A 26,352-nucleotide genomic window follows, 5' to 3' on the forward strand; every position below is an offset into this window, starting at 1 on the left:
CACTTGAGGGAAGGATTTGAGAGAATTCGCCCCAGAAGGATATGTCCTCAGATGTTCTCTACATTCATAAATAGGCATGGCTTCTCCAACTTGGCCTTGCTCCAGGTGTTTTGGACTACACCTCCCATCAAGCTCAAGTCGGTCGTCAGAGACATTGCGATTTGCAGTTACGGAGAATAGAAAGCTAGCTCACAACTATTTCGAGTTGGATAGGATCAGGAAGCAAAAGACAATTTCTTAGGCAAGGGAGAAGACAAAAATAAAACCAGCACCATGGGAGGTGGGGTTGCAATCACAAACCGAACCGAGGCAATAATCACATGTGTTACAAATCTTGTTTGCACACCATTATTTCCACCGAAACAGACTTTAATGCCAATACCTCCGGTGTCTCTCATCCATTCTGACTTTATCCCTTTCTGTCATTTGTGAGCTCAGTGGTTCGAGGACATGACGAAGACCGGGCTGACACCATCAGCAGCCAAGCAGACACCAATTCTTCAAACCCCGTTTCCATCAGCAACTCGGCGGGCAGCTGCGAAGTTGGCAAAATTGTAAGGGACTTGTGGGACATCCGTTGCATGCTCTTCCCTGTATAATGTGCCTACGGGACACGAGTGGGAATTGGGCCCATCGCAATTTCCAGATTACAAAACGGAAGGTTTTATCAGACCATAACCCCAACCCCTTAATGCTGTCCTTTATTCAAGCATTATTAACCTTTTCTCTTAAAAGGGACTGTGTTGCCGGGTTGCCATGTTTATTCAAAGATATTCCCCAGACTTTGCGTGTCTCGTTTCTCAATTTTAACACTTAGTGGCAAGAAATAGAGAGACGAGGCTTTCCTTTCCCTGTTGCATTGCAATAGAATTTCTTTCCTTTTCACGTTCTCTTCTTTACGGTCCCTTGTGCCCTTGCTGCCCGTAAGCTGAAGCAGGGTGAGGAAAAAGGTGCCGCTAGCAGACAGGGGTTTTGGCAGATGCCAGCTGATCCATTTTCTCCCCCGCCTGGATATATTCCCATAATCTCGCAAGGTAGACATCCCATTACCCAGCAATGTGATTGTGAGCACAGCAGGCTCAGTGAGTTAAGGAGGGAATGATCTCGCCGAGCGCGAGTAAAAGGCCCTTTGAAGAACACGAAAACACCTTGCTGGAAGATTGCAAGATATGCTGGCCCCCTGGAAATTAAAAGCACTGTCGGATGGGAACATAAATTATGCTTCCTGGGGCTGTCGTTGCAACACAGAACCTGCTCACAATGAGTACAGCTAACAATAGCAATTGAGAAGCCAATATAATACAGGATGAGTCTCCCTTATCGGGAATTGCAAAATCCAAACCCTCCAAAACCACACAAGCATCCACATGGGTGGCTGTGATGGTGACTCCTTTGCTTTTCTGATGCTTTGGAGTACACAAACTTTGTTTCGTGCACAAAATTGTTTAAACTGTTATGTACATAATTACCTTCAGGCTATGTGTATAAGGTGCATACGAAACCTAAATGAATTTTGTGTTTAGACTTGGGTCCCGTCTCCAAGATATATCTTTATATTATATGCAAATATTCCAAAATCAGAATTTTAAAAAACACAAACATATCTGGGCCCAAACATTCCAGATCAGGGAGACTCAAACCATATGAAGCAAAGTTGGTGTACATGGAACCATCAGAAAGCAAAGGTGTCACTATCTCAGCCACTATTTTGCCATTCCGGAGATAAGTCTGGATAAGGGAGACTCGGTTGCTTATACATCCTCCTCACCGCCACCAATAAGTAAAGTTATGTTATAATTCCAACATGTGCTGCTTTCATAGTATTAGTGTAACTTGTTCACTACTTTTAGGATTATGGGGTGTGCCTTCACAAAACTGTGGAAGAGGTGGAATATTGCATAGTTCGTAGTTAGGTTCACTGAATCAAAATGTAAACAGACTTGCTTCTCAGTAGATCCAGGTGGGATTGCATTGACGGGCCATTTTATATGTGTGTTTTGTCTTCCTTCTTGAAATACAGCAAACGCTACGCAATCGCAACCCTAGCATCATGTCCACAACCCCGGAGCCCCCAGGGAATGACTCCATACTCCGCCGTTCCAGAGAAGATGCTCCCCATAGTAGGTAGGTGCCAACAGATTTTGTCACACTGGAAAAATCCATTTGGCAAAAAGCATGCTTTTATGACCATCTCAGAATGGAAGTATTACGACATCGTACAAGAAGGCAAGCAGAAAGCTGCTTCAGTCTCACTGCCTCTCATCTTACTTTTGTAATGTGATAAGGCCCTCTCTGAGTGAGAGATGTTGTAGCATAAGCTTTCATAGACTTGGAAGTAGATCAAGTTTACAAAAGCTTATGCTGCAACATCTTTCACTCGGATAGCTTCGACTGTGATGCAAGAAACCTTTGCATACTGATAATTGCAGATTCATGGCTATGCCAAGGAAAAGTGCCAGTGGGGAAGATGAGATTAAGTCCAGCAAATGCTGGCTGCTCTTCTCTCCCTCTGAGACCAAGGCAGTGGCATTTGAGATGAAGAGAGGACCTCTCAACGGATGCTTAGACCAAGGCACAATTAAGACTTTCTCCCTCTGTTCCAATAGAAATACTACCAGTAAGCATATCTATTCATTGCTCTCCCTTGGAAGAAAGTCAGATGCATGATGATATCAAAGACTATAGTCACTAGGGATGATGGGAGATGGCTGAGATGGTGCCCTTACTGCTTTAAGATTGTTACTGTCATTGTATTATTCTTTTTCCCCCCTTGCTGCCGTTTTAGTTGGGAGCTGGGTGAGAGCGAATGCATGAAATTGTCAGAATGCTTCTGATTGCATTTGACAAGGTGACTAGGGCAACTCCGTTCTTCCTGAGCTTCTGCCGCACCTGAAAATACTTCCTTTAGATGGAAGTATCGCCACCAGTGAACCTGTGACATTTTGCATGCGTTTTAGGGTGTTTTATTTTAAAGAAAGAAAATAAAAGCACAGCTGTTGAATCAAATAAGGCCTCAAGCATGTGCAGTTATTTTAAAATTTACCAAGAAGGGGAAAGAGAAGGGGAAGTACATAAGAGAGGAAGATGGGCTTCTTCGGCACACGCATGGATATAAGCTGGCCATGTTTCCAAAAATACATTTCCTTGAAGCTGACTTCTAAGAAAGACGCCATCATGGGTAGCAAAAGCAGTAACAGTTTCTGAGTGTGTGTGTATTTGACTGGAATAGTTCAAAACCAAGAGATGCCAAGAGCAAGGGCACCTGAAGTAGTTGAGGGCTGAAACAATTCTGTTCTGCTTGCTTCACATGGAAACATCATGATATGCTTGCCAATGGAGGAGGGAATGTTTCCTTCCTTAGAAGCACTGGGTTGATCTTCTGCTCCTCTCCTGGCATTCTCCTATTCTGGATGGTACCTTCTCCAACCTTAACACTCCTCCACTTCACACTCATCTGTCTCTGTTGGCACCATCTTGCTGTTTCACCTGTTCACCTCCAGACAGCCTCCTGCGTTGGGGAGGTTTCCACTCTGCGCCTTCTTCTCCCTGTCACTGAACGCTGTGATGTGTTTTTAAAAAGGTAGAAAAAGAGAGAAAGAAAAACCTACTGTCTCCCTTAATTCCAGCCTGACAGAAGAAGACAATGACAGCTTCGGCTGCGACACTTTGGAGTTAGACGGTAAGGATGCTGGAGGATACGGTTGCTTTTAAAAAGCGAGTGACCCGAGATGGGTCATCTGCTACCTGAAAGGGCTGTCAGATGCATGTGAAAAAATTGGATTGATATCCACAAAAGCCCATGTGAAAAGAAACCAGTTAGTCTCAGCGTTGCTATTCAATTCCATCTTTCCTGCCACCCTTTTTCCATTTTATGCTGAAACACACTAAGATGGCTGTCTCTTTGCAAGCTACAGCAGAATTGACATCTATGGGCAAATCCAGAAGAGGAAAAATCCTCTGGAAGTATAGAAAGTTTACCATTCTTGTTTTTACCTACATTTTACTTGCGTATTCCCAGGTTTGCATCCAAACTCTTTCTTCAAAGAGTCCCTTCCCCTCCCACTGATCACGCTTCGTATCTAGACTCAGGCAACGTTTCAGAAATTGATTTTCCCCAATTCCCACTGAGCCTCCTTTATTATTATTCAGGAGCTATAGTCACAGTGCTAAATGCTTTAGCAACATGACACTATTTAAACATTAGGAACATTTTGCTTTCATGCAAACATAACGCTTCCCCTTGCTTGATCTCGGTTGAGTCTTATCTCCCAGAAGCAAGAACTGTGTTTATTGGAGGTGGCCATCTTAGCTAGTTCTGGGATACTACAGACAGCCAAGTAGGGGTACATTTCATTTAGGAAAACACTGACTTAATTTAAACTGATCTGGGAAATAGGAATGAAAAGTCCTTAGTAATGCCAGGCATTCCCAAGAAATGGTCCATGATGAAGAAATCGTCATGCTGCTCTCCAAAATAAATTTGGTTGGTTCATGAATGGTATCTAGGACTTTCAGATACTTTATTCTCATCTAGAGAGGCTCTATGTTTCCACTCCCTGGATACTGAGACTTTCCTTTTCAGTCTTACTTTGAATCAGATAGAAAATTCAAGTCTATCCCTCCCCCCCACCCTGCCATCCTATTTTTTGATGCTTGTAGTATAGTACCTTACCAACATTTTTCTCCACCTCCTTCTCCAGATGACTTCCATGACAGGTATTCCTCGCTGCCTTCCTCATCCTCTTCCCATCAGTCGGAAGGGCTGGACTTCGAGCAAGTCAACTCCATTTTTCGGAAATTCTCTCTGGAGAGGTATTTTGGGGTCTGTTGGGTTGGGTTCAAGGGTGTGGGTTCTGGGCAGGTTTACACAATCGGCAGCATCAACTAGTGAAACATCTTCTTGGTTTGTACCACTACAGTAGAAATCTTGGTAGAACTGATTGACGTGGAGAAAATTACTTTGCAGATAGAAAACTAGTGTGCACCAAGACTTCTGATTTGGATTGGAGACAGCTGAAAATTCTGGGCAGGTGGTACTGATGGACTGTTCGTTGTTATTTTTTCCTGGTCCTTACAATCAGTGAACAAAGCCAGCTGGTTGTTGCTGTGTTGTGTTTTACCACCAGCCTTGACTTGAGTTGAAGCCAAGGAGCATGTCCTTTCTTCTTCTTCCTGTTGACTCAGGCCCTTCCGCCCTTCGGTAACGTCTGTCGGCCGTCTCCACACCACGTTCCACGCCGTCCAGCAAATCATCGTGACTGGAGACAGCTTGAGTTCAGAGATCACTCTGCTGGGAGGGAATATCAAAGGGAACTACGTCAAGTCTGTCAAGATGGACTCCATGGCAGAGAAAGCCGGCCTCAGAGAGGGACAGCAGCTCCTTTTGGTGAGCGTTTGCAGCAAGAAATATGCTCAGGCATGGCAGCATCAGACTATCCCCTCTATGTATTCTTTCTCATTAACATGCCAGGGTCAGCCCTACCATTGGACAAAGTGAGGAAAGACAGAAACAGGATGATTATCTAATTTTCTGTTCTTTTATTTGTGCATTTTATGTATATTCTGCCTCTCGTGCCAAAATAGTCTGGCCGGTTTATGGAACTTTAAAGTAGGTTATGGAGATGTCAGAATAAGACTTTCTATATCTTGTTTCACTCATTAATCAAAATGTAGTCAATAAGACAGAAGGTAAGACTTGGGCAGGCAGCTACGAAGGAACTAGCTAAGATCCCCAAACGTGAAGATATAACACTTCTTGTGCACTGCAGATGCACTCCAGCTCTTTCTAACCAAAGATGCTGAGGAGTGGATCTTCAGAAACATCTGCAGAGAATCCATAGTCTGCATAGCAAATGTTCATGAATCATGGGAATTGTAGTCCAGCAACATTTACAGGGCCACAGGTTGACCACTTCTGTCTTGTATCTTTCATCCGGGGTTATCATTCCGTTCCAGAAAGGTTGGTTGCATGAGTACCAGAGTTCAATTCTGCACATATCTACTCACAAGTAAGGACTTTGCAAGTGGGCTTTGTTGCCATTTGTCACGTCCTGGTTTGCGAAATGCTCACATCGAGCAAGTGCGAGCATGGCACCCGCCTCGTTTCCTTAAGGCTAGGCTTTCCTCAAATCCCTGTCACTGCCTTTATGAGACAGACTTGCATTCCACAACAGGAGCTATCAATCTGTCCGTTGCTGTGATTTTATAGCCAAGAGCCTGTGAGCAGCCCAAAGAGAGAACGAGAAACAGAGAGAGACGGGGAGGGAGAGGGCAAGAAAGAAAGCGAGATTATCAATTTATCTATTGCATCCTCGGTGCTGCAAAAGACTAAGACAGGTTGATTGTTCCAGATTGATGTTAACTACACAGCTTCATAAGTGGAATAATTGCCTCATAGGAGAGAATAATGCTGCTTTCATATCTCCAGGTGGAGGGATGCATCAAAGGGGAACACACAATCCTACCCTTGGATGCTTGCACAAAGGAAGAAGTGCACTGGATAATTCAGAAGTGTAGTGGACCAGTAACGCTGCACTGTAAATCGAACCACGAAGGTAAGGGGGATGACAAACGGCTCGCCACCAACGGTTTAGACAAAGGTGTCTATTTATGAACCAGATCAAGGGACAGTAATCCAGAATCTTCTACTGTGCCTTCATTCCTCCCTTCCAGTTCTCTTTGTCAACAGGAAATATTGGGGAAGTAGACATACAAATAAAGAATTATTACCGAGTTTTGGGCTATGTGGCCATGTTCTAGAAGAGTTTATTCCTGACGTTTCGCCAGCATCTGTGGATGGCATCTTCAGAGAACCCACCAAAACTATGGATGCTGGCCATGAAAGCCTTCGACTTCGCAATTCTTAGGGATTTGATTAGTGCCTCCCAAAGTCATGATTTTGTGGCTGTTGGTTTGGCACTTGCGCAGCATTGTTATCCCCTCCGATTTCCAAATCAGAGCTTAGAACGTTAAGAAAGACATTTTGAAATAAAGCTGTCCTGGGGGATTCTGGGAGTTGTAGTCCAAAAAGGGATCCCCGCAGTTAAAAAGCTTTGGAGGATGAAGCCACTGATCATATGTGCCGACAATTACGTTTGGGGCGTATATACAGTCAGACTTCTATATCCACAGATTCCTTATCTATGGAGTCAACCACCCATGGTTTGGAAATATTAAACAATATATATACATTCCAAATGGGAAACCCTGATTATATTTTATATTTGGGGCACCCATTTCTATGTCAGTGTATTTAATGGGACTTGAGCATCCATAGATTTTGGTATCCATGAGGTATCCTGGAACCAAACCCCAGTGGATACCAAGGGTCCGCTGTACCTAGCCTCCATAATGTGTGGAATCACCATATCCATCCCTTTTTTGGACTCTGCATCTTAAATAAATTGCTTTAAAGAGACATAGAAATGCCACGCACGTCCCTGCCATCCCTGGAATCCAAACAATTGGCACATTGCAGGGTGTGCTTTAAATAATACTTGCAAAACCACATTTCTGCACTGAATATGTGCTTGTTCTTCCTAAGTACCTGGGTCAAGGAGATTCAGAAAAGTTGACTTTCTCCCTGGAAAAGGATTCTCTACCTCTCCCTGCCCCCTTGGCTTCTTTCATGTTTTCAAACATAAAAACGAATGCTGCACTTGGCAGGAGCAAAAAGCAAGATACGGATTGTGCAAGGTGCCAATTAGAGTTAATTATGAAATGATTGAGCTGTCCTTTATGCTAAGTCAAAAAGGAAAAAGGAAAAGAAAGACATCCTAATGCACTCTAAAAGGATGATGCAAGGGTTTGGGTGATTTTTATCGCTACCTGTGTCCTTTTGTGGAGAGCATTTGTGTGAGCAGATACCCGAAAAGGGGGTCATTTTACTTGTTCTTTATGAGGGGTTCTTTCTCTTGAGTAAATGCTCAACATCTGGTGGATAGATTTGTCAGTGTCTTCCTGGAGCTAAATTCAAAGAAGGCAGTCTAAAGATAGAGGCCGCAGCTTAAGGGCAGAGCACCTGTTTTCTTGTATAGGGTCTTACATCTGAGCCCTGTCATTTGCAGGTTTTTCTATTTTTTAATGAATTAGAAAGCAAAGGATTAGGAAAATAAAAGAGAAATTTTCTCCATCTGAGATCTTGAAGAAAATGTCATCAATGTTACCACTGATAAGTGAAGACATTTTTATTCAGGAAGGCCTGTGAATTTTAATTGATGTTGCAATCATGCGTGTGAAGTCATGTGTTCTGTTTTAAATGCACACACACACATTACTGTTACTCTATTTTAAACTTTTGTAAAATGAGATTTTTAAATAAATCTTGTTTTAAGTTACTATAATCTGCCTTGGATATACAGGTTGAGTCTCCCTTATTTGAAATGCTTCCGATCAGAAGTGTTTTGGATTTGGGGAGGTTTTAGAATATTTGCATATATACATAATGAAGGTTTGAGTTCTGGATCAACCTGTAGCAGCTTCCTCTGGCTCAAATTCTAAATCTAACCCTATTGAATCAAATGGGAATGTGGTTGGTCGACATTTATGGTGATATCCTTCCATTTAATTGTCCTGCTGTAATTGAGAGGAGTAATTGGATGGATTCAGGTCTCTGTTTCTAATGATAGAAAAAAAGCAACTGAAGAATAAGGAAGATAAATTCCCCCCCCCCCCCCCCCGCCAGAGATGCAGCATCTTCCACTATTTGCCATGTACTCTGGTTCACATGCTGAGCATTGCTCCTTTGGGGAGTGTGATGGAAGACCCCTGACTAGAAGGCATCTTTGGACAAAGCATGAGGAGTGTTATAGTTGGCTTGTTGGCCACCATTGAATGGTAACCAAGAGCTGAAAATCCAGCGTTACAACTAGGTCCCAAGGACATGGACCAAGCTGTAGATATGAGAGCCAGGAAGCCATGCTGAGGGTCAGATCCAGGAAAGAGGCCAGTTCTGACTGTGTTTCCCATTGAGCCAACAAGATGAACACATGTCAGTATGTTAACACTAGACAAAACTGAACCAATGCTTGGGATAGGGCAGGATCCTAAGTTTATACAGTCAACGGTTATAAATGGGGTTCTTTCCACTGCAGGATATAGGAAGCTGCTGGCTGAAATTGAAGAAGGACTGGTCACATCAGGAGACTCTTTCTATATCCGCCTGAATCTGAGCATCTCCAGCCAGCTGGACTGCTGCTCCCTCTCGGTGAAATGCGATGAGATCCTGCATGTCCTTGACACCATGCACCATGGGAAGTGTGAGTGGCTTTGCGCTAGAGTTGACCCCTTCACTGACAAGGATTTGGAAACGGGGACCATCCCCAATGGCAGCAGGTGAGCAAACTGGGAAGCTCCACGTCCCCAGAAGCTACCATGCCAAGTGTGCTTGAAGCATTAATGTCTGTTGTATATATAAAGTAGATATGCTGTCGTGTAGTGGCTTGAGTGTTGGAGTAGGATTCCAAGAGACCAGGGTTCAAATCCCCACTCAGCCATAGAATCCCTCTGTATGATCTTGGATCAAGTCATACTCTCTCAGCCACACAGGAAAGCCATGGCAAAGCCTCTCCAAACAAACATTGCCTAGAAAACCTTATCTCAGAGTCATCGTAAGTCAGAAACAATTTGAAGCAGCCCAACAACAACGTTAAGCAGAGTGCAATAAGGCTAGTGCACTCATGATGCTGTTGTAAGAGACAAAGAAAACTTGCATTTATCGTCTCAGGAAATCCATCTCAGAATAGGAAAGGAGATAAGACAAAAGAAATTGACTGATACAGGAGACCTTTGGTATCCAACCGCCAGGGATACCAAAATCTGTGGATGCTCAAGTTCCATTATATACAATGGGTTAGTAAAATGGTGTACCTTATATAAAATGGCAAAATCAAAGTTTGCTTTTTGGATTTTTTAAATACATATTTTAAATCAAACCAAAATATTACATTCTTACTTCAAAGTTCAGGAGGGAGCAGGAAGGGAGGGTTGATCCTGCAGGTGGAAGTGCAATGACTCCAAAAGTTTGGAGTTGGGGGGGAAAACATTGGGAAATATGTAAGCTTATCATGGGTAAAGAAAGGATGAATGTGCACACCCTGAGCATCGATTACTCCCCTGAGCTCCTTTAGCTTTCTGAGAAAAGAAAAAATATTGAATGTCTCCAGCCTAAACAATTAGGAGACAATGATGTGCAGTCAAGACTTTTTTTCCGTTACTGGAGTCCTTCATGCTCCTATATTTCCTTGATTTACTCAATGGTTGATGCCCTGAGTTGTACAGACTTCCAAATGCTCATTTCTAGAGCCCAACAGCTCCTCCTAGTGAAGTTGCAGCGGCTGATGAACAAAGGGAACAAGGATGAGCTGGACAGTTCGTATGGTACGCTCCGATCGCCCCGGGTAAGTAGTGCCTTTCAGATCCGTAGATGTACCTAAAGATCTGTGTCTCTTTTCCCAGTCGCTCCTCCTCTTCACATTGTGCACCAATGTTCTGTCCCCTTCACAAGGTCTCTATTCCTTAGCCTGATAGGTAGACTGTAGAGATCACATGTGAATGTTAAGATTTCTGCTCTGTCTTCCCAATAAGTTTCCTCACACAAAAAAATTGGAAATGCTATTCACAGTTTGGAATTTGTTGCTGCGCATTGCTATCAAGTCAACTTAGATATATAGGGACCTTACAAATCAGAGGCCTCTGAATTTTGCTGCTCTCAACAGCCCTGTTAAGGTCTTGCAAACTCAGGGCTGTGGGTTTGCAATGCCTTAGAGCAGGTGAAGAACTGATGCAGCCCTTAGATCAGTGGCAGAACAGCTCCTTCATACGAAGCAGTCTCCGTGTTCAGTGCTTAGTAATGGTAGTTAGTAGTAGTAGTATCTCTGTTTCTGACATACAGTTAAAACACTTCAGCATCGTTCCATATAATCGGAGGAAGAAGACAGTCTCTGAAAGCTTCTCTTCCTGCTTTCTCTCAAAATATCACATTGATATTCCAGACTAACACAACCAATAACCCCTTAATGTGAGCAATGCTAGGACGAAGCTGGCTCTCACATCCGTGCGATTGGAGAAAATACTCTGGATTTTAGCCTGAATGTGGGGGGAAATGCTATCTAAGGCACTGAACCTATTTTGGGAGTAAGGTTTAATATCTTGGATAGTAGCACCTTTAAACCCAGAGCAGATTCATTGCTTCACCAACATGGAAGCCACCAGCCCCAACTCTGTGGTTGATTCTGCTCCGATCTCCCACCAAAGCTGCATTTGGCAAGTTTGCATGTTTGTCTCCTGAAATATGTTTATTGGTGCCTTTTCTACCAGAATACACTGCAACCGGAAGAACATACGCCTCCAGGTGACTCTAAAACCAGTCCTCGTCTTTCCCGAGCCAGTTTCCTTTTGGGGCAGATTCTACAGGTAAAAATAAAAATCACACCGAGACATCAAAACGTTACCTTTTATTATCAAGCTCTGGTTTGGCTGGCTTTCCAGGGCATTAGCAGCAGCTTGAAGCTCACTTCGCAAGTCCTGCTTCTCCCCCATCGGTGCCAACCGCAGGGTTTATTAGAGCTGTGGAAAGCTCTTCTGAGAAAGCAATGAAGCCAAATTTTGTCTGTTAAAAAATGGCAAGCTGGTTGAAAATATATGGCACCAGGGGCCTCAAACTGATAACTCTGACAGTGGGATGCAGGTGTTTGGATGTTCTGCACTGCTGTTGTGCCACTTACCCAAAGAAATCATTGTGGGTTGGTTATTTGCTGTATTTTAGCTCCACCACAGTGCCTGGTTACAGGATGGTGTTGCATATTATTATTATTGTTGTTGTTGTTGTTGTTGTTAGAAATAATAATAAAAACTACCAGCTTAGCAGAGGCCAGCATAGGTTCATTACTTTGGAAAGCCCACTAAAATCCAGAATGAAATTTAGAGTGTATTTATCCTTTAGAAAATCAGAAGAACCTATTGACTGGAACAACTGTTTGACAGTGGAATAAACTGCTTCAGAGGATGATGGGCTCTCCATCTTCAGAGGTTGGATTTCAGGAATGCTGTAGTCATGTATTCCTGCATGGCAAGGGGTTGGATTAGAATTGGTCCCTTCCAAGTCTGTTGTTCTACCTCCACTCCTAAGACTATGGAAGCCATCTGAATACTGCCAGCCATCACAATGTGCACTAGCATCCCACTGGGTTATTTAAAGTGCTTTCCTTCTTGTCATGGTGCATTGGGGGTCTGACCACAGATTTCTGTGTCCAGAGTGAGTCAGGTCACAGTCCAGCCAAAGTCGCATGGTCTTGGGCAAGCAAAGTTCAGGTTCAGAAAGCAGCAATTGGAAGAGCTCAGAAGGTGCATGACACAAGGAAAGTCAGAGGTTGTCAAGTCAGGGCTGCAGTTGTGTAGTGGAAGGACTCAGGGGTTTCAGCCTTCTTGGATGCAGTCTCATGGGTTGCTCTGCTTGAAAGGTTCCAGTCTCTAAGCTCTCCTTGACCAGGCCCTTGTCTGCTCTCAGTTTGTCAGCAGGTCGGAAAACAAGTACAAGCGCATGAACAGCAACGAACGAGTCCGCATTGTCACCTCAAAAGACACCCGGGCCAGATCAGAGGTGCAGCCGGTGACCAAGGCCTTGCTGGACAGATTTGAAGGTACAGGGAGGATGGTGCATCATCCCACAGTCTGCCTCAGAAGGGTTCAGAAAAAAAGATCCATGGATAGCAGTGTTCATCTTGGATTTTTGTGAATAATTGTCATCCAGGGCAATGGGTGGACTGTATTGGCTTCAGTCCTCTTGTTAGTCCCAACTGACCCATTGAATCAATGGGAATGTAGAAAGGCAACATCTCTGTTGTTGCTCAGAGGATCTGCTTTAGTTGGAAGTTGGCCATAAGATTCAGGCCATTATGCCCAGTGGTGTCATTCTAAACAAATAGCAACTGGTTGTGTCTAATACTTTTATGTCCAGAAAAATGATCTGAAGATGAAGACCAAGGCTGAGGCTGGAGCTGGAGCAAGTGTGAACTGTTTCGATAGCATCCCTAATTCTGCCCATGCTTATCCCAGGTCCATTCATCCATCTTGGCTGCTGCCACACTGCAGGATTAATGCAGCTTGACACTGCTTTAACTGGCATGGCTCCACACTATGGGATCCTGGGATGTGTAGTTTGTTGGGGGCACCAGAGCTCTCTGGCAGAGAAGGCTGAGTAGCTCACAAAACTACAAATCCCAGAATTCCATAGCATGGGTACGGAAAACCATCGCTAAACTTCTCAAAACAACCTTTGCCCAATTCTTACTTACTGTTGGCATGCAGATATAGGTTTTCTGGAGAAGTCAACATTTGCCAACATATAACTGTTTCTTGGTATGAGGAAATTATGCCTTTGTTGAAAGGTGGCCTTCCTCGCACAGCCAGAATTGGGGAAGAGGGTTGAATTTCTAGACTGTAAATGCTCATTATGTCTTTCCCGCAGAGTTTGATTCGGTCAGCGAGATCAATAAGAGTTTCAGCTTGATCCCTTATAGCTCAGTGCGCCCCATCCATTGCGACCATCGGCGCCCCGTCCTCTTCTGCCCCACGATGCTCTCCAAGACCTTCATTCAGAAGCTGCTCAATTCTGGAGGGGCCCTGGAATTCAATCTGTGCAAACCAGGTAAATCTCACCATCCTGAATAGCAGCTGTTCAGCATCCCCTAAATGCCAACCTGCCCTGTCCCAAAAGAACTCAAAAAGGGCAGGAAGAGCATTGAGAGAGTTCAGATCGAGTCTCTGTTATGCAAAATACTTGGGACTAGAAGTGCTTTGGATGTTGAAAATTGAGGGGGGTGGTGGAATATTTTCATATACATAATGAGAAATCTTGGAGATGGGACCCAAGTCTAAACATGAAATTCATTTACATTTCACATATACATGATAGGAGAGCCAGTGTGGTTTGGGTGTTGGACTATGACTCTGCAGACCAGGGTTCGATTCCTCGCTTAGCCATGAAACCCATTGGGTGACCTTAGGCAAGCCACATGCTCTCAGCTTCAGGGAAAGGCAATGGCAAACCTCCTCTGAACAAATCTTGCCAAGAAAACCCTATGATAGCTTCGCCTTAGGGTCGCCATAAGTTGGGAATGACTTGAAGGCACACAACAACACAATAACAAGTCTCAAGCAAAATGCCATCCACCTTTCCTAAACTCCAGCCCAGGAATTGCAAATTCCAGTGGCTTATTAAATAAAATCATGCTAACTGGAAGAATCTGAGAGCTGTAGGCAAAAAAAAAGAGTAACTTTCCCAAGCCCTGGTTAGTACTTGGATGGTAGATTGCCAGGGAATACCAGGGAATACCAAGGAGTACCAAGTACTAAAGGCTACATTTCAGAGGAAGGTAGTAGCAAACCACCTCTGGCTTACCTAAGAAAACCCTATGAAATTCACTGGGTCACCTTAACGGTGCATATTTCTCCATGCTAAGAGATAGAATAGTGCTAATGGGTCTCATGCTGGGAATAAGTGCAGGCGCTGGCTATTATCCCTGTGCGTTCTTTGTGGGCTCCCCAGAAGCACGCTGCTTCCGGAGGACAAAACTATTGTTGGCTGGATGCAACAGCAAGGCCCTTCCTCCGTTATTATGCTCTTTTATGCATATCCAATTTTAGGCGTTGCAGATGATCTTGCGCACTTCATTGTCGAAATACAGTCTTTCAGAGGAGCCTGACACTGCAACACAGGCTGGCAATTACACAGACGTCAGTTATTCTCCCATCTTGGCACTTCATATGTTGTTTCTTGAAATAGGTCATGCTCAAGTTCACCAGATTTAACTAGCTTGAGGATAAACACGCTGCCAGCTCTGTTCCCTGCCAGTTAAAGCCCGGGGATTGTAAATCTGAGGATAATAACTATAACAATCATTTCTTCTACACCTTTTATGCTCTCCGTCCTATTCATCCTACTCAGTCCCATCCCTCCCCTCCACACACAAGCCAATTCTCCAATGATTTCCAAAGCGGAGGCTTTGAATCGGGTTGGATTAGAGTCCAGTGCCAAGATCTAGGAATATGGCCACCCAGATACACTGCTTCATTAGGACTAGTGCAATGCAGCGGCTGAACTGCTAGTTTGGGATCACAAATCAATGAATTCAAGTGGCAAGAAAAGAAGTTCCATCTTAGCATTAAGGGGAAAATAATGTAAGAGTTGTTTGAGAGGTGAATAGACTACCTTAAAAGGGTGGTGGACCCTCCATCCTTGGAGGTCTTTCAGCAGAAGTTAGCTGGGTGTCTTTCACAGAAGTTGTGTATTCCTGCATGGCAGCCCTTGTGGTCTCTTCCAATTCTAATATTCTGTTATTCTATGGGATCTGGGCATTGGCTAACTACTATACAGGGTTGTCATGAAGCTGGAACACCATACAAAATTTTGTAGAAGTGAAGCGTGCACATGTGCCATGCAAACGTGGCATACTACAAATCATGGCAACATGGGTAAGCATCCATCTCAGACATTGGACATCTCAGACACGGTGCCATTGTCTTTAAGGATTTGCGTAAGGCTTTGTGATGTTTGTAAGAACTGTTGCTGTGCTTATTAGAGAAATTAAGATAAAGTATGGTTGTGTATGTTATGTGTAGCATTATATATAATGGGGTAAGTGATTTTTTAGGAGTAATAAACAATAATAATAATAATAATAATGTTTTATTTATGTGCTGCCTTTCCTGTAGGATCAAGTAGCAAAAGCATGGGATGCTGAGGGAGATTAGTGATTGGCTCAATGTTTGTATGGGATAAAAGAAGCCTGGTGTGTCTTGTGAATCTATTAATTTGGAAGAATTAAAAGAATGCCGTGCCTTGAAATTTTATAACCCTAATCTTATATAATGGAGCCAGTGTGGTGTAGTGCTTTGAATGCTGGACTAGGACACTGGAAAACCAGGATTCAAATCCCTCCTTGATCATAGAAACCTATTGGTTGGTTTCTAGAAACCTTGGCCAAGTCACATACTCTCAGCCTCAGAGGAGACAAAAACAAATCCTCTCTGAACAAATTCTGCCAGGAAGGTTGCTATAAGTCAGAAACGACTTGAAGGCACACAACAACAACAACGCTGAGTCTTTTTTAACTGTACGCCGAACTTCTGTTTAATAAATTATTCATATATTATGCATATATGCCTTTGGAAATATTACAATGGTGCTGCTGGAGCGGCTGAGATTTTTCTTTTCTGCCTTCTTTTCCCAGACATCATAACAAAGGAGGAATTCTTGAGGAGGCACAAGAAAGAAACAATCATATACTCCCGAGAAAGGAATCCGCACACCTATGAATGTATCTTCCCTGCAAATATTGAGGCTGTTGCTGCCAAGGTAACTGGGGTCATGCTGCCTAGATCTTTGGTCAGGGCAAAGAACCCACCTTTGAGAAAACACTAAAGTTGTTGCCGGTGTTTTTGATCCCCTTAAGCAGCGAACGGTTGTAGAGCATTCTCCTTTGGCCAATAGAGAACCCCAAAATGTAAGGTTGGCTTTTGCAGTTTGGGCTTTAATTTCAAACCATACAAGCAGAACATTAGATGAGAGAAATGGGATTTTCTGTTTTTGCAAATCTTTGCAATTCCCCAGGCTTGGAGACATCTCCTTTCTGGTGGCTTCCTTTTTGGCTTCATACAGAACCATGTTTGGGGAATGCGATATCTTATTATTATACAAGAGGTATCATTCTTTCCCAGGTAAATACTGCCACTAACTTTTCTTCCGAATGGATAGATATCTGACCTTTGATATTACATTGTAATCATGGTGCTGTTTTGAATTATGTATCTTATTATCGTTAGCCATGTTGAGAGCCTTTTTGGTGAAAAGGCAAAGTATAATAAATGAATAAAGAATCTTTTCTCTTCCCAGTCCTTCTGGCTTTCTTGCAAATGGCTCCATCCCTCTGCTTCCATTGCCTTTTGTGATGTTGCATGGCCCATCTTAAAGATGGATAATTTTCCTTGAGTTCTTCCAGTTGTTCCTCCATTTCGTTCCCTTGGGGGTGGGAAACTGTTTGGGTTTTATATAGATATAGATATCCAAAGAGGTTTATCTGAGCTGTAGAAAGAGACAGTGATGTGCAGAACAAAGATGATGAAGTCAAGCCCAAACAGATGGCACGAGATGCAGGATGCTTGTTATGCAGCAGGGAAAAGACAAGTAGAAGAAGTTTTTTCCCCCTTTGAAAAGTAATTACAGAACAAGTTGCATTTGGACCAACAAAGTTCAATTACGTGCTTATGTTTTGCACATGCTTCCTTCATTTTGACATAATCCCCATCTTTAGATCAGTTAATTCTCTTTCAGGAAGGAGGCCATTATGGTGAATTAATGAACAAATGCAGTAGGCAGGGGAAAGAATTTATTTGCTCAGTTGACTCTGCATCGGGTGGCTAGATTCTGGGCTAAGAATGTCTTATTGATCAGGTTAGTTTGATGATGCTTATGGGTTGTATGTTTCTAATGCCCTTCAGAGGTGTTGGCCTACAAAGCTGAATGCCAGGCTGACTGGAAGAGGGTAAATGTAGTAGCAAATTTCAGCTGCAGCTTATTGGATCATTAGCTGTTGATGCAGCATTTCAGCAATGAGTTTCTTAACTATAATTGTTCGGCAAGCTCAGAGGGCTTCTAGGGCCACAGAAAAGAGCCTGAGGGGCACATCTGTCCCACAGGTCACACTTTCCCTAACCCTGATCTACAACCACCATTGTCAAATAAACTGCATAAACTGCAAATTAGGATATTATTTGTTGTTGTTAACTGCCCTCGAGTCGATCTCGACCCATGGCAACTCTGCGGATGAGACATCTCCAAGATCCTCTGTCATCCATTGCTCTGCACAACTCCTACAAACTCATACTCAAAGAGATTGCTTGAACAGAGTCCATCCATCATGCATGCATCCTTTTTCTCTTTCTACTTCCCTCTACCTTTCCTAGCATTACTGTTTTTTCCAACGATTCATGCCTTCTCGTGGTGTGTCCAAAGTACGACATTATATTATAAAATTATAAAATGTATATTATAAAATGTAATCATTTATATTATAAAATGTTATAATTCCCGATTGGGTTAAAGAATGCTGGCTTAGGCCAGAAGAAAGCAACCAATGCCCCTCCAAAACGCACCCATCCAGATGTTAGGTTTATAATTCCAGCTATCCCTGACCATTGACCATTGTTAGACAACATCGGTCAATAGGCTCTCAATCTCTCTGCAACTCCATTACTACTTTCATTCGATAGGTCCCTTCCGCTGCAGTTTTGTTTCTCAGGCAGACACATGCAGTGACAGACCATGATTTTGCTCCTCTCCTTTTTGCAATGATTGCAGCCGCCAACACCTTCCTGAATCCCGTTGCTGCATGCACACTGACACATCAGTTGGCATTGGGAGGTTGTCCACTGTTGCAATTGCTCATTCCCCCCTTCATCCCAAAAGGCAGTTTTTGACAGTGTGGAAAACAGACCATGCAACCATGGATCTCCAAAGCACCTTGGTGGGGAAAGTGTGACAACAATTGATGTCGAATAGTGGAGGAGTGACAGTTACAGGCAAGGCTACATTTGGAAACTGAGGGAAAGGACAGAAGGGGCAAGACCTTGGGGGAGATTTAAAGAGAAGGACAAAACATATACCTGTGGTGTCTGATACAAAGTAATTGTACCAGGTGTGCAGTCAGTGGGAGGTCATTTGCCTAATCCCGCTTGAGACTGTGTGCTTACAAATCCCAAGGTGTACTTACCAAAGTCCTCTTCCTGACTTCATATTTACAGAACAAACATTGTCTGCTGGAAGTTGGCATCGGCTGCACAAAAGATTTAATCAAAGCCAGGATATATCCCATTGTTCTCTTTATTAGAGTCTCAGAAAAAAACATCAAGAAGTTCAGGTACGTTGGATGCTTTTGTCATTTCATTGGACGCTATTAAACTGATGTTGTCGCAAATAGGAGAAAAAGCTTGCCATCCTTCCCTTCCCATGTATCATAGCACCTTCATGCCTGACACACTCATAATTTACTCCTTCCTCCTCTTGGAAATTTTGGCACAGTGATGATCAAGGATACCAAAATCCAGGAGCTAATGGCAATGTAAACTTTGAGTACGATGATTGACACACCTGAGTTGCATTGAATAGATCCAAAAGCAGATTATCACACGTTCCTCCAGATGTTTTTGAACTACAACTACCTTTACCTATGCTGCCTGGGGATGCTGGGTGTTGCAGTCCAGGGTTGCATGATTTATTTGATATTATAAGCTGCATCAATCCTGCAGGAGAGGTGACATATAAATAAAATTTTATTATTATTTATTTATTATTATTATTATTACTGTCTTTTCTTCCTTCCTTCGAAGGCTTAAATCCATCTGCTAGCTCCAAATAGACTTTGACCCACTGAATCAATTGGGAATATGATAAGTTAACACTTGCATAAATATCCATTGATTCAATGGGACATTTTCTTGTGTGCCGTCAAGTCATTTCTGACTTACTGCAAATCTAAGGTCAATCTATTACAAGGTTTTCTTGGTACAATTTATTCAAAGAGTATTTGCCTTTGCCCAGGTTCATCCAGTGGGTTTCCAAATTTATGCCTAACATTGGCCCAATACAGACAGACCAAAATAAAACTGCTTCAGGTCACTTTGGAGGTATGCTGTTTAAACGTTGCATGCATCTTAAGAGTCCAGAGGCTGCACCAAAGATGTGCTCCAGTGCTTAGGACTGGATCGTGGCTTTGGTGCAGCTTCTGGAGTCTTAGGATGCATGCAACATATAAACAGCATACCTCCAAAGTCACCCGAAGCAGTTTTATTTTGGCCTGTCTGTATGGGGCCATTGCAACTCTTTCTCGCTTCTTTGCTTCTTAGTATTTTCTTTCTCTCTCCGTTTCTCCGTTTTAGTTTCAACTAACCCTCTCTTAAATGCAATTGTCTCAGACATCTCTCCTCTGAAGCCTTAAGACAATTTGATCCAAAGATTCCTAACGGGACAATTTGCCGAAGGTTTTTTAAACGTTAGCTCTTGAAAATAATGAAGCCGTAATAAGTGAACGGCGAATGGATTCCCTTCAGCTCGCTTCAGAGTCGGCTCAGTCTTTCTCCAAAAACGGAGAACGCTTTGCCTTTCCTGAGACGTCTGCCTTGACTTGTAATGTTGGCGCAGCCTATTTGAGATTTCGCTGTCACCTTGGTTGCTATTAAAAGCGTCCCTGTAAAGCCCTGCAACCAGGCTTTGGGGGCCTTGGCTCAGTTCTAAGTGTCCAGGATTTGGGATGAAAAATAGATGAGTTCATGAACAGGTGAAGCCTCAGGTGATCGCATATAAATAGAATCCCTTCCTTCCTTTTGAGCAAGAGACGAACTTTGCAGGAGAGTGATACGGTTTATAATATTACAGCCATACGTTGGTAAAATAAACATATGCAGGGCATCAGAGCTGAATACAAGTTGAGTCTTACCCAAAACGCTTGGGACCAGACGTCTTTTGGATTTTCTATTTCTGGATTGTGGACTATTTGCATATACCTAATGAGATATCTTGGCAATAGCACCCAAGTCTAAACATAACATTCATTTATGTTTCGAATACACATTATATACATAGCCTGAAGGTAATTTTATACACAATGGTTTTTTTTACTATCGTCTATGCTTTTCAAATATTTTAATAAACAGTAACACAAAGAGAATTCATAGAGACTGTTAAAGAGATCATATATATATATGTTCATTTTCTGTGTGGAACAGTGGTCCCCAAATGGTGCCCTTTAAGAGATTTTGGACTTCAGCTCCCAGAAGCCTCAGCCACGTTGACCAATAGCCTGGGATTCTGGGAGCTGAAGTCCAAAATCCCTTAAAGGGTGCAGTTTGGGGATCACTGATATAAAACATATATAGGCTAGCACTCTTGTTCATGGCATGCATAGGCATACATTCCACCTTACACTTGTACATGTTTTTGGAGGAGGTCATGGCAGAAGTTGGAAGTTTCTTCCATCCTCCACAATGACCAAACCTTCTCCTGGACTTCCCTCTGAACCATTGTAGCCCTGTAACCATCCTGTGGCTTGGCACAAGGGGGAGGTCAGAAAGCACCTGGCTGTATCCCTATAGCCAGATATGAAATGAATACATCATCCATTGAGACCACCAGGGTGGTAGAATTCAAATATATAGCCATGTTAGTCTGTAGAATCAGTATGTAGAGAGATCTTGTAGCACCTTTGGCAGCAAGAGCTTTCATAGGCTTAAGTCTACTCCCTCCGATGCATTAAACAAGTTAAACCGACCTAAATATATGAGTAGAATTCAAAGATATAGCCATGTTAATCTTTAGAATCAATATGTAGAGCACCTTTGAGACTAATTAAAGAAAGAAGTTGGCAGCATGTGCTTTCGTAGACAAATGCATTTGGGGAAGTAGACTTAAGTATATGAAAGCTCATGCTGCCAACTTCTTTCTTTAGTTAGTCTCAAAGATGCTACAAGATCTCTCTACGTACAGAAACCTCCAGAGGAGCCCACTGAATCCTAGAAGATGATTATTCTACATCTGGCTCCATGTGCTTCTCTGATCTCTTCATGCTCTCCACCAGCCACAAAATGTCTATGGGTAGGAGGCTGCAGAGGCTCAAAAGTCTACAAGGACCAGCTGTTGTGAAGTTCTGCACATGGAACATTTACCGTATGGCTTGCACTGTGCCATACATGATCTCAGCCATAATATGCATATCATGTCCTAATTCTGTATCTGAAGAGAGAGAAAGAGACTGAGAGAGAGAGAGAGAGAAAGGACATACATGTGTAAATGTAATATTTAGGTTTACTTTCTCCAAAATAATATTACCTGTATATACTCGACTATAAGTCGAGGGCAGGTTTTGGGATCATAATCAAGGATCATTTCTTCTAGGATAGATTACATTCTTGCCTTTCACCAGGAGATGGTTCCTTTCCTTATAAGAATTAATGTACATTGACCCATGTACATTTTGGGGTCAGTTTTTGGACTAAAATTTCTATACTTATACATGTATATATACAGTAATACATTTTTGTCATGTAAAGTGGTATCACGACTATATGGGGATGAGCGCAAAAGTGACCTGGAGACTAGCATTTCAACAAACAAATGGAAGATGATATGGAAAATGACATTGAAAGCAAGTCTAAATGTAAACCTAATAGAAAATCAATAGAAAAGTATTAGCCCATGGCGTTATATCTGGTGGAAGATCGAAAGGGTGTCTAACTTATCCTAAAGTAAATCTGGAGAGTCATAAATATTTCGATGGGATGCAAGCCAGTGTTATCCTGTCTTTGGTAACAAAAACATGAAGCATTAACCCACTGTCAATTATTGTGCTTCAGTAAGAAGTGAGTTTTCCATTTGGGTTAATCAAACTGAACCAACAATACGACTTTATTCATTGTCAATGGCAAAAATATTGTCTGGCAAATAACTGCAGACCAACTCAGTGTATTTGTAGCTTACAAAAAAATTGAATTTTGGATAACAGAGCTTACATATAGCCTTGGATTTCAGAAAGACTTTGAATGGTACAGATATATTAAAATGCTGGGACAGAATACTAATTTTTCCAGCAGTGCTGAATGCTGTCGACTTGTGTGGCTGTTACTCCCTTCAACACATCTGTATGTAACAGAGAGAAAAAACACTATTAATGGATTGAGGTTTTAATTTAAATGTATCGCTGCTTGTATTTCGTAGGGCTGTCTCCCGGTTAAAATTATTGTCCCTAAGTCAGAGAAAGTTAATTGCGCTTAAGTCCTATTGAAATTAATGGGAGTTAGATAAGTTCGTACTTTCTTGACTCATTTCATTTCAGCAGCACTTGAAGCTCAACTAACTCTCTCAGAACTAGAACCGTTTAATTTAAGTATAAAATATACTTGGGAGAAGTGCGAACTCTGTCACACATTATTTTAATGCACACCTACAATGCAAGATATATACATGTGTAGATACATATATATGTACCTAGATATTGTGCCATACATAAGCATGGAACATTAATTCTGCAATGTGACAGCAGCCCAAGATTTTTTGTGGGTTTTCTGGACTATGTTGCCTGTATGTGTCCAGTTCAGTTCATCTTTGTTATGGTCATAGACCAGCACAGTCTCTGTATGTGAGCATGCATACCATCTATGTCCATATGTGTAATGTGTGTCTCTTATGGGTTTCCTTCTGCAATGCAGGAAGCTGCTCCCAAAGCCTGAGACAGAGGAAGAGTTCTTGCCAATGTGCCGCCAGAACGAGAAAGAACTGGAGGGTTTGCCCTGCCTTTATGCCTCCTTGGAAGCTGACGCTTGGAGCAGCCTTGAGGACCTCCTCCGTATCATCAAGGAAAAGGTGGCCGAAGAACAGCAAAAAACCATCTGGGTTGATGAGGAGCAATTGTGAAGCGGAAACCCAATTGGTGTGGGAGCAGGATGCCATTTGATAACATAACGGAGCAGCCCTGAAGGTGTTGGATGTCCAAGAGAGGATTTGAGGAACCTCTGAGGCTGAGACAGCTTTCACTCACTATTCCATCATTACTCACCTGTTGAGGAGTCTCAACAACTGGGAGAACGTTGAGTGTGAGAGAATGATTAAAAACAACAACAACAACATGAATGGTTGAGTTATGTGGGAACCAAACATGCTACTTGGGGACCCTGACCAAGACCTTTCCACCACAGAAGTTTACTCCTAGGCCACAAGTGTCTGTTTCTTCTGGCACTAAAGGATAGGAATATTCAAGAGATGCTTATAAAGAATAAACCTATTGTCACGGTTCTCAGAATGGGACATGAAGAGACACACAAAGGGTTTTTCTACAGATGCTGGTGGAGACACGGCTTCCCACCAACACAATCTCCTTTGAGAAAGTGGATTCAGCTTGATGGTAGAGGAGGAGGCTCAGACACAAGACTATGAATGTATTTCACGGGAGAGATCCCAGCCTGCTTGGTAGCAGAATGACGTTCGGACTGGATCTTCACTACAAAGCGTGCCTCGGTTTTATGCCAGTTTGCCAAAGTGTCCGCCAAAGAATCCTACGAACAATAATTTTAGGGACCAGTGATGTTCTCTTGGAGATGCCAAGCCCCCATCGCTTTCCTCATTGGCATTGCCATTCCCAGCATTCCTTCAAATTTGGGAATGACTTGTTACTTACAGTTGTGCCGATTCTTCTTCAATTTCAGTTTTCTGATTGACGGTATCAATGTTAGAAGACTAAAGTTCCTTCCTGAAAATACTCCAGCGCTGCAAACATTTGTGTCCGCTCCACTCCACCAACCCAGTTGAGCATCGCAGTTTCCCGTGACAACTGGAGCTACTGGTTTGTCAACACTGTCCTCCTAGCTATTGTTGTTTTCTCCTCTTGGCACAGGATGCATGTTCAACCGAAATTGAGATCACATAATATCCCACCTCCGGATAACCGATTGGTGATAGTCCCCATTGCTGTGGGTGACTGTGGGCAGTGCAAATGAATAGATATGAACATTTTCTCAGGGACCGCTGGCAACATGCCGAAAGAGGAGCATATGTCTTCAACTCTTAAAAATTCACCCCAGAAAAATAGGTTGAATTATGTTCCCCCATTAAATCAGCTTGCATCTGTACAGTAGATATGCTTTGAAGTCTTGGAGACGTTAGCTATCTGCAGTATAAAGGGACAGTCCATTGCTGCCATGTGCTTCTCTGCACCAATGCACCTCAGCAGGGCTTGCGTGGGGCTAAAATAAATTGGGGTTGCACAGCTGTGCCTGGCAGATTGTGTCCTATGCATGGAGTAGCCATGCGCCGTTTATACCCAGCCCTTTGAAGAATACAGATTGCTAAAGGCTTTGGAACTGGCAGCTAGAACAATTCCCCCACTTTAAAATCTTAAATTAAGCGGCAAGTTTTTCCACATACCCATAGCAAACTGCCTTGTCACTTGACATATTTTCTTCTATAAAAAGCATTTATGAGCACATAAAAATAACAGGCTCCTTCTTTCTCTTGCTATGTTTTTCCCCCCATATATATATATATATATATATGTTGAAAATGGCATGATTTTCGGTCCTGCAGCTGATTGCAACAGGCTTCAGATTGAGGGAAATAGATGTGAGAAGTTAAGTCAAATGTGTTTTATGGCACCAGCACTTCAAGAGGGATAATTGGAATACAGCTTTGAAGACTCTGTGTGTGTGTGTGTAGGTGAGTGTGCGCATACGCACCTCTAATATGGCAAAGATATATATCTTTTATTTCGTAAAGGTGGAATTCAGTGTCTGAATTAATGAATGCAAGCAAATTACACCATTTTTATTTCCCAACCTGCTTTGCCCAGCTTTTTTTTTTTTTTTTGGGGGGGGGGGTTCATTATATAAAGCCAACATTGTCTGGTATATCTGTGTTTCAGGGATGTGTTACTCGTAAGGATTTCTTACTAACCTTTTGCCCCCACAATATTTGATTTCCATTTTGTGCCTGCATTTTGGCTGGAGGGTAACATACCAATCCTTTTAGCTGTTGAACAGAGAGCATCGTTTTGGGGAGATGGAAACAGAAGGGGGAAGAGATAGAAAAGAAAGGGCTTCTTCTTCCTCTACAAAGTGATGATGGAGTCATCTAGTCATCCCAAATGCACAATCCACTGACTAAGATATTCATCATAGCAGATTCTAGCAGTTTGTTTGGGGCATCCTTGCTTGGAGAAGCACACGATCACATTAGGATGATATGCACATTGAGCAGAATTGCAGAATTTGAGCATTAGAGAATGTTTGCATCCTGTGCAGTAGTGGCCTGGGACAAGCTGGTACAAATAGTGAGCTAAGCAATGGTTGTGCAACAAAAGAATTCAATGCTGTAGTGCCAGTTGTACAACTGTGAGATTCAGTGCAACTATGCTTATTTACAGTTGTTGTTGTGTACCTTCAAATCAACTCCAACTCCATCCTATCATAGGGTTTGGGAGGTTTCTTGGCTGAAATGTATTTAAAGGTTATTCATTGCTTTGCTTTAAGTCTGAGAGAGTGTTTGTGACTTGCGCCAGGTCACCTAGGATGAGTTTTTATGGCTGATCCAAACATTGGTCTCTTGAGGTCTAGTCCGACGCTAAAACAACTACAGCATGGTGGCTCTTGCAAATATTTATGCAATGCTAAAAGCGCGTGAGATCCTGCCCTACACATGTGCTTCATGTGTTTTATGCCATTGCTATATCATTCTGGAAAAAAGAGTAGGCATTGCAAGGTTCTTTCTGAAAGAACGTGCATTTCTGGTTCTCCTCACATCACCTGTTCATTTCATTA

At 42.6% G+C, this 26,352-nt stretch overlaps 1 protein-coding gene across 1 annotated transcript in view; it reads left to right on the plus strand.

Annotated features, from left to right (window-relative positions):
• CARD11 (caspase recruitment domain family member 11) overlaps positions 1 to 25,371 on the plus strand; it is a 51,672-nt gene extending 26,301 nt beyond the window's left edge. The window contains exons 11-24 of the mRNA XM_089539818.1: positions 439 to 554; positions 2,021 to 2,124; positions 3,627 to 3,679; positions 4,701 to 4,812; positions 5,185 to 5,386; positions 6,428 to 6,554; positions 9,093 to 9,333; positions 10,301 to 10,397; positions 11,317 to 11,412; positions 12,506 to 12,638; positions 13,466 to 13,645; positions 16,230 to 16,354; positions 18,799 to 18,914; positions 23,254 to 25,371. Of these exons, the coding sequence (XP_089395944.1) occupies positions 439 to 554; positions 2,021 to 2,124; positions 3,627 to 3,679; positions 4,701 to 4,812; positions 5,185 to 5,386; positions 6,428 to 6,554; positions 9,093 to 9,333; positions 10,301 to 10,397; positions 11,317 to 11,412; positions 12,506 to 12,638; positions 13,466 to 13,645; positions 16,230 to 16,354; positions 18,799 to 18,914; positions 23,254 to 23,458 (1,907 nt within the window). The 3' untranslated portion in view covers positions 23,459 to 25,371. The remainder of the gene's footprint in view (positions 1 to 438; positions 555 to 2,020; positions 2,125 to 3,626; positions 3,680 to 4,700; positions 4,813 to 5,184; positions 5,387 to 6,427; positions 6,555 to 9,092; positions 9,334 to 10,300; positions 10,398 to 11,316; positions 11,413 to 12,505; positions 12,639 to 13,465; positions 13,646 to 16,229; positions 16,355 to 18,798; positions 18,915 to 23,253) is intronic.
• Positions 25,372 to 26,352: the final 981 nt, after the last annotated feature.

This window comes from Sceloporus occidentalis, unplaced genomic scaffold, assembly GCF_023333645.1.
Source record: "Sceloporus occidentalis isolate IW3139 unplaced genomic scaffold, rSceOcc1.0.p SCAF_10, whole genome shotgun sequence".
Lineage (NCBI taxonomy): Eukaryota > Metazoa > Chordata > Lepidosauria > Squamata > Phrynosomatidae > Sceloporus > Sceloporus occidentalis.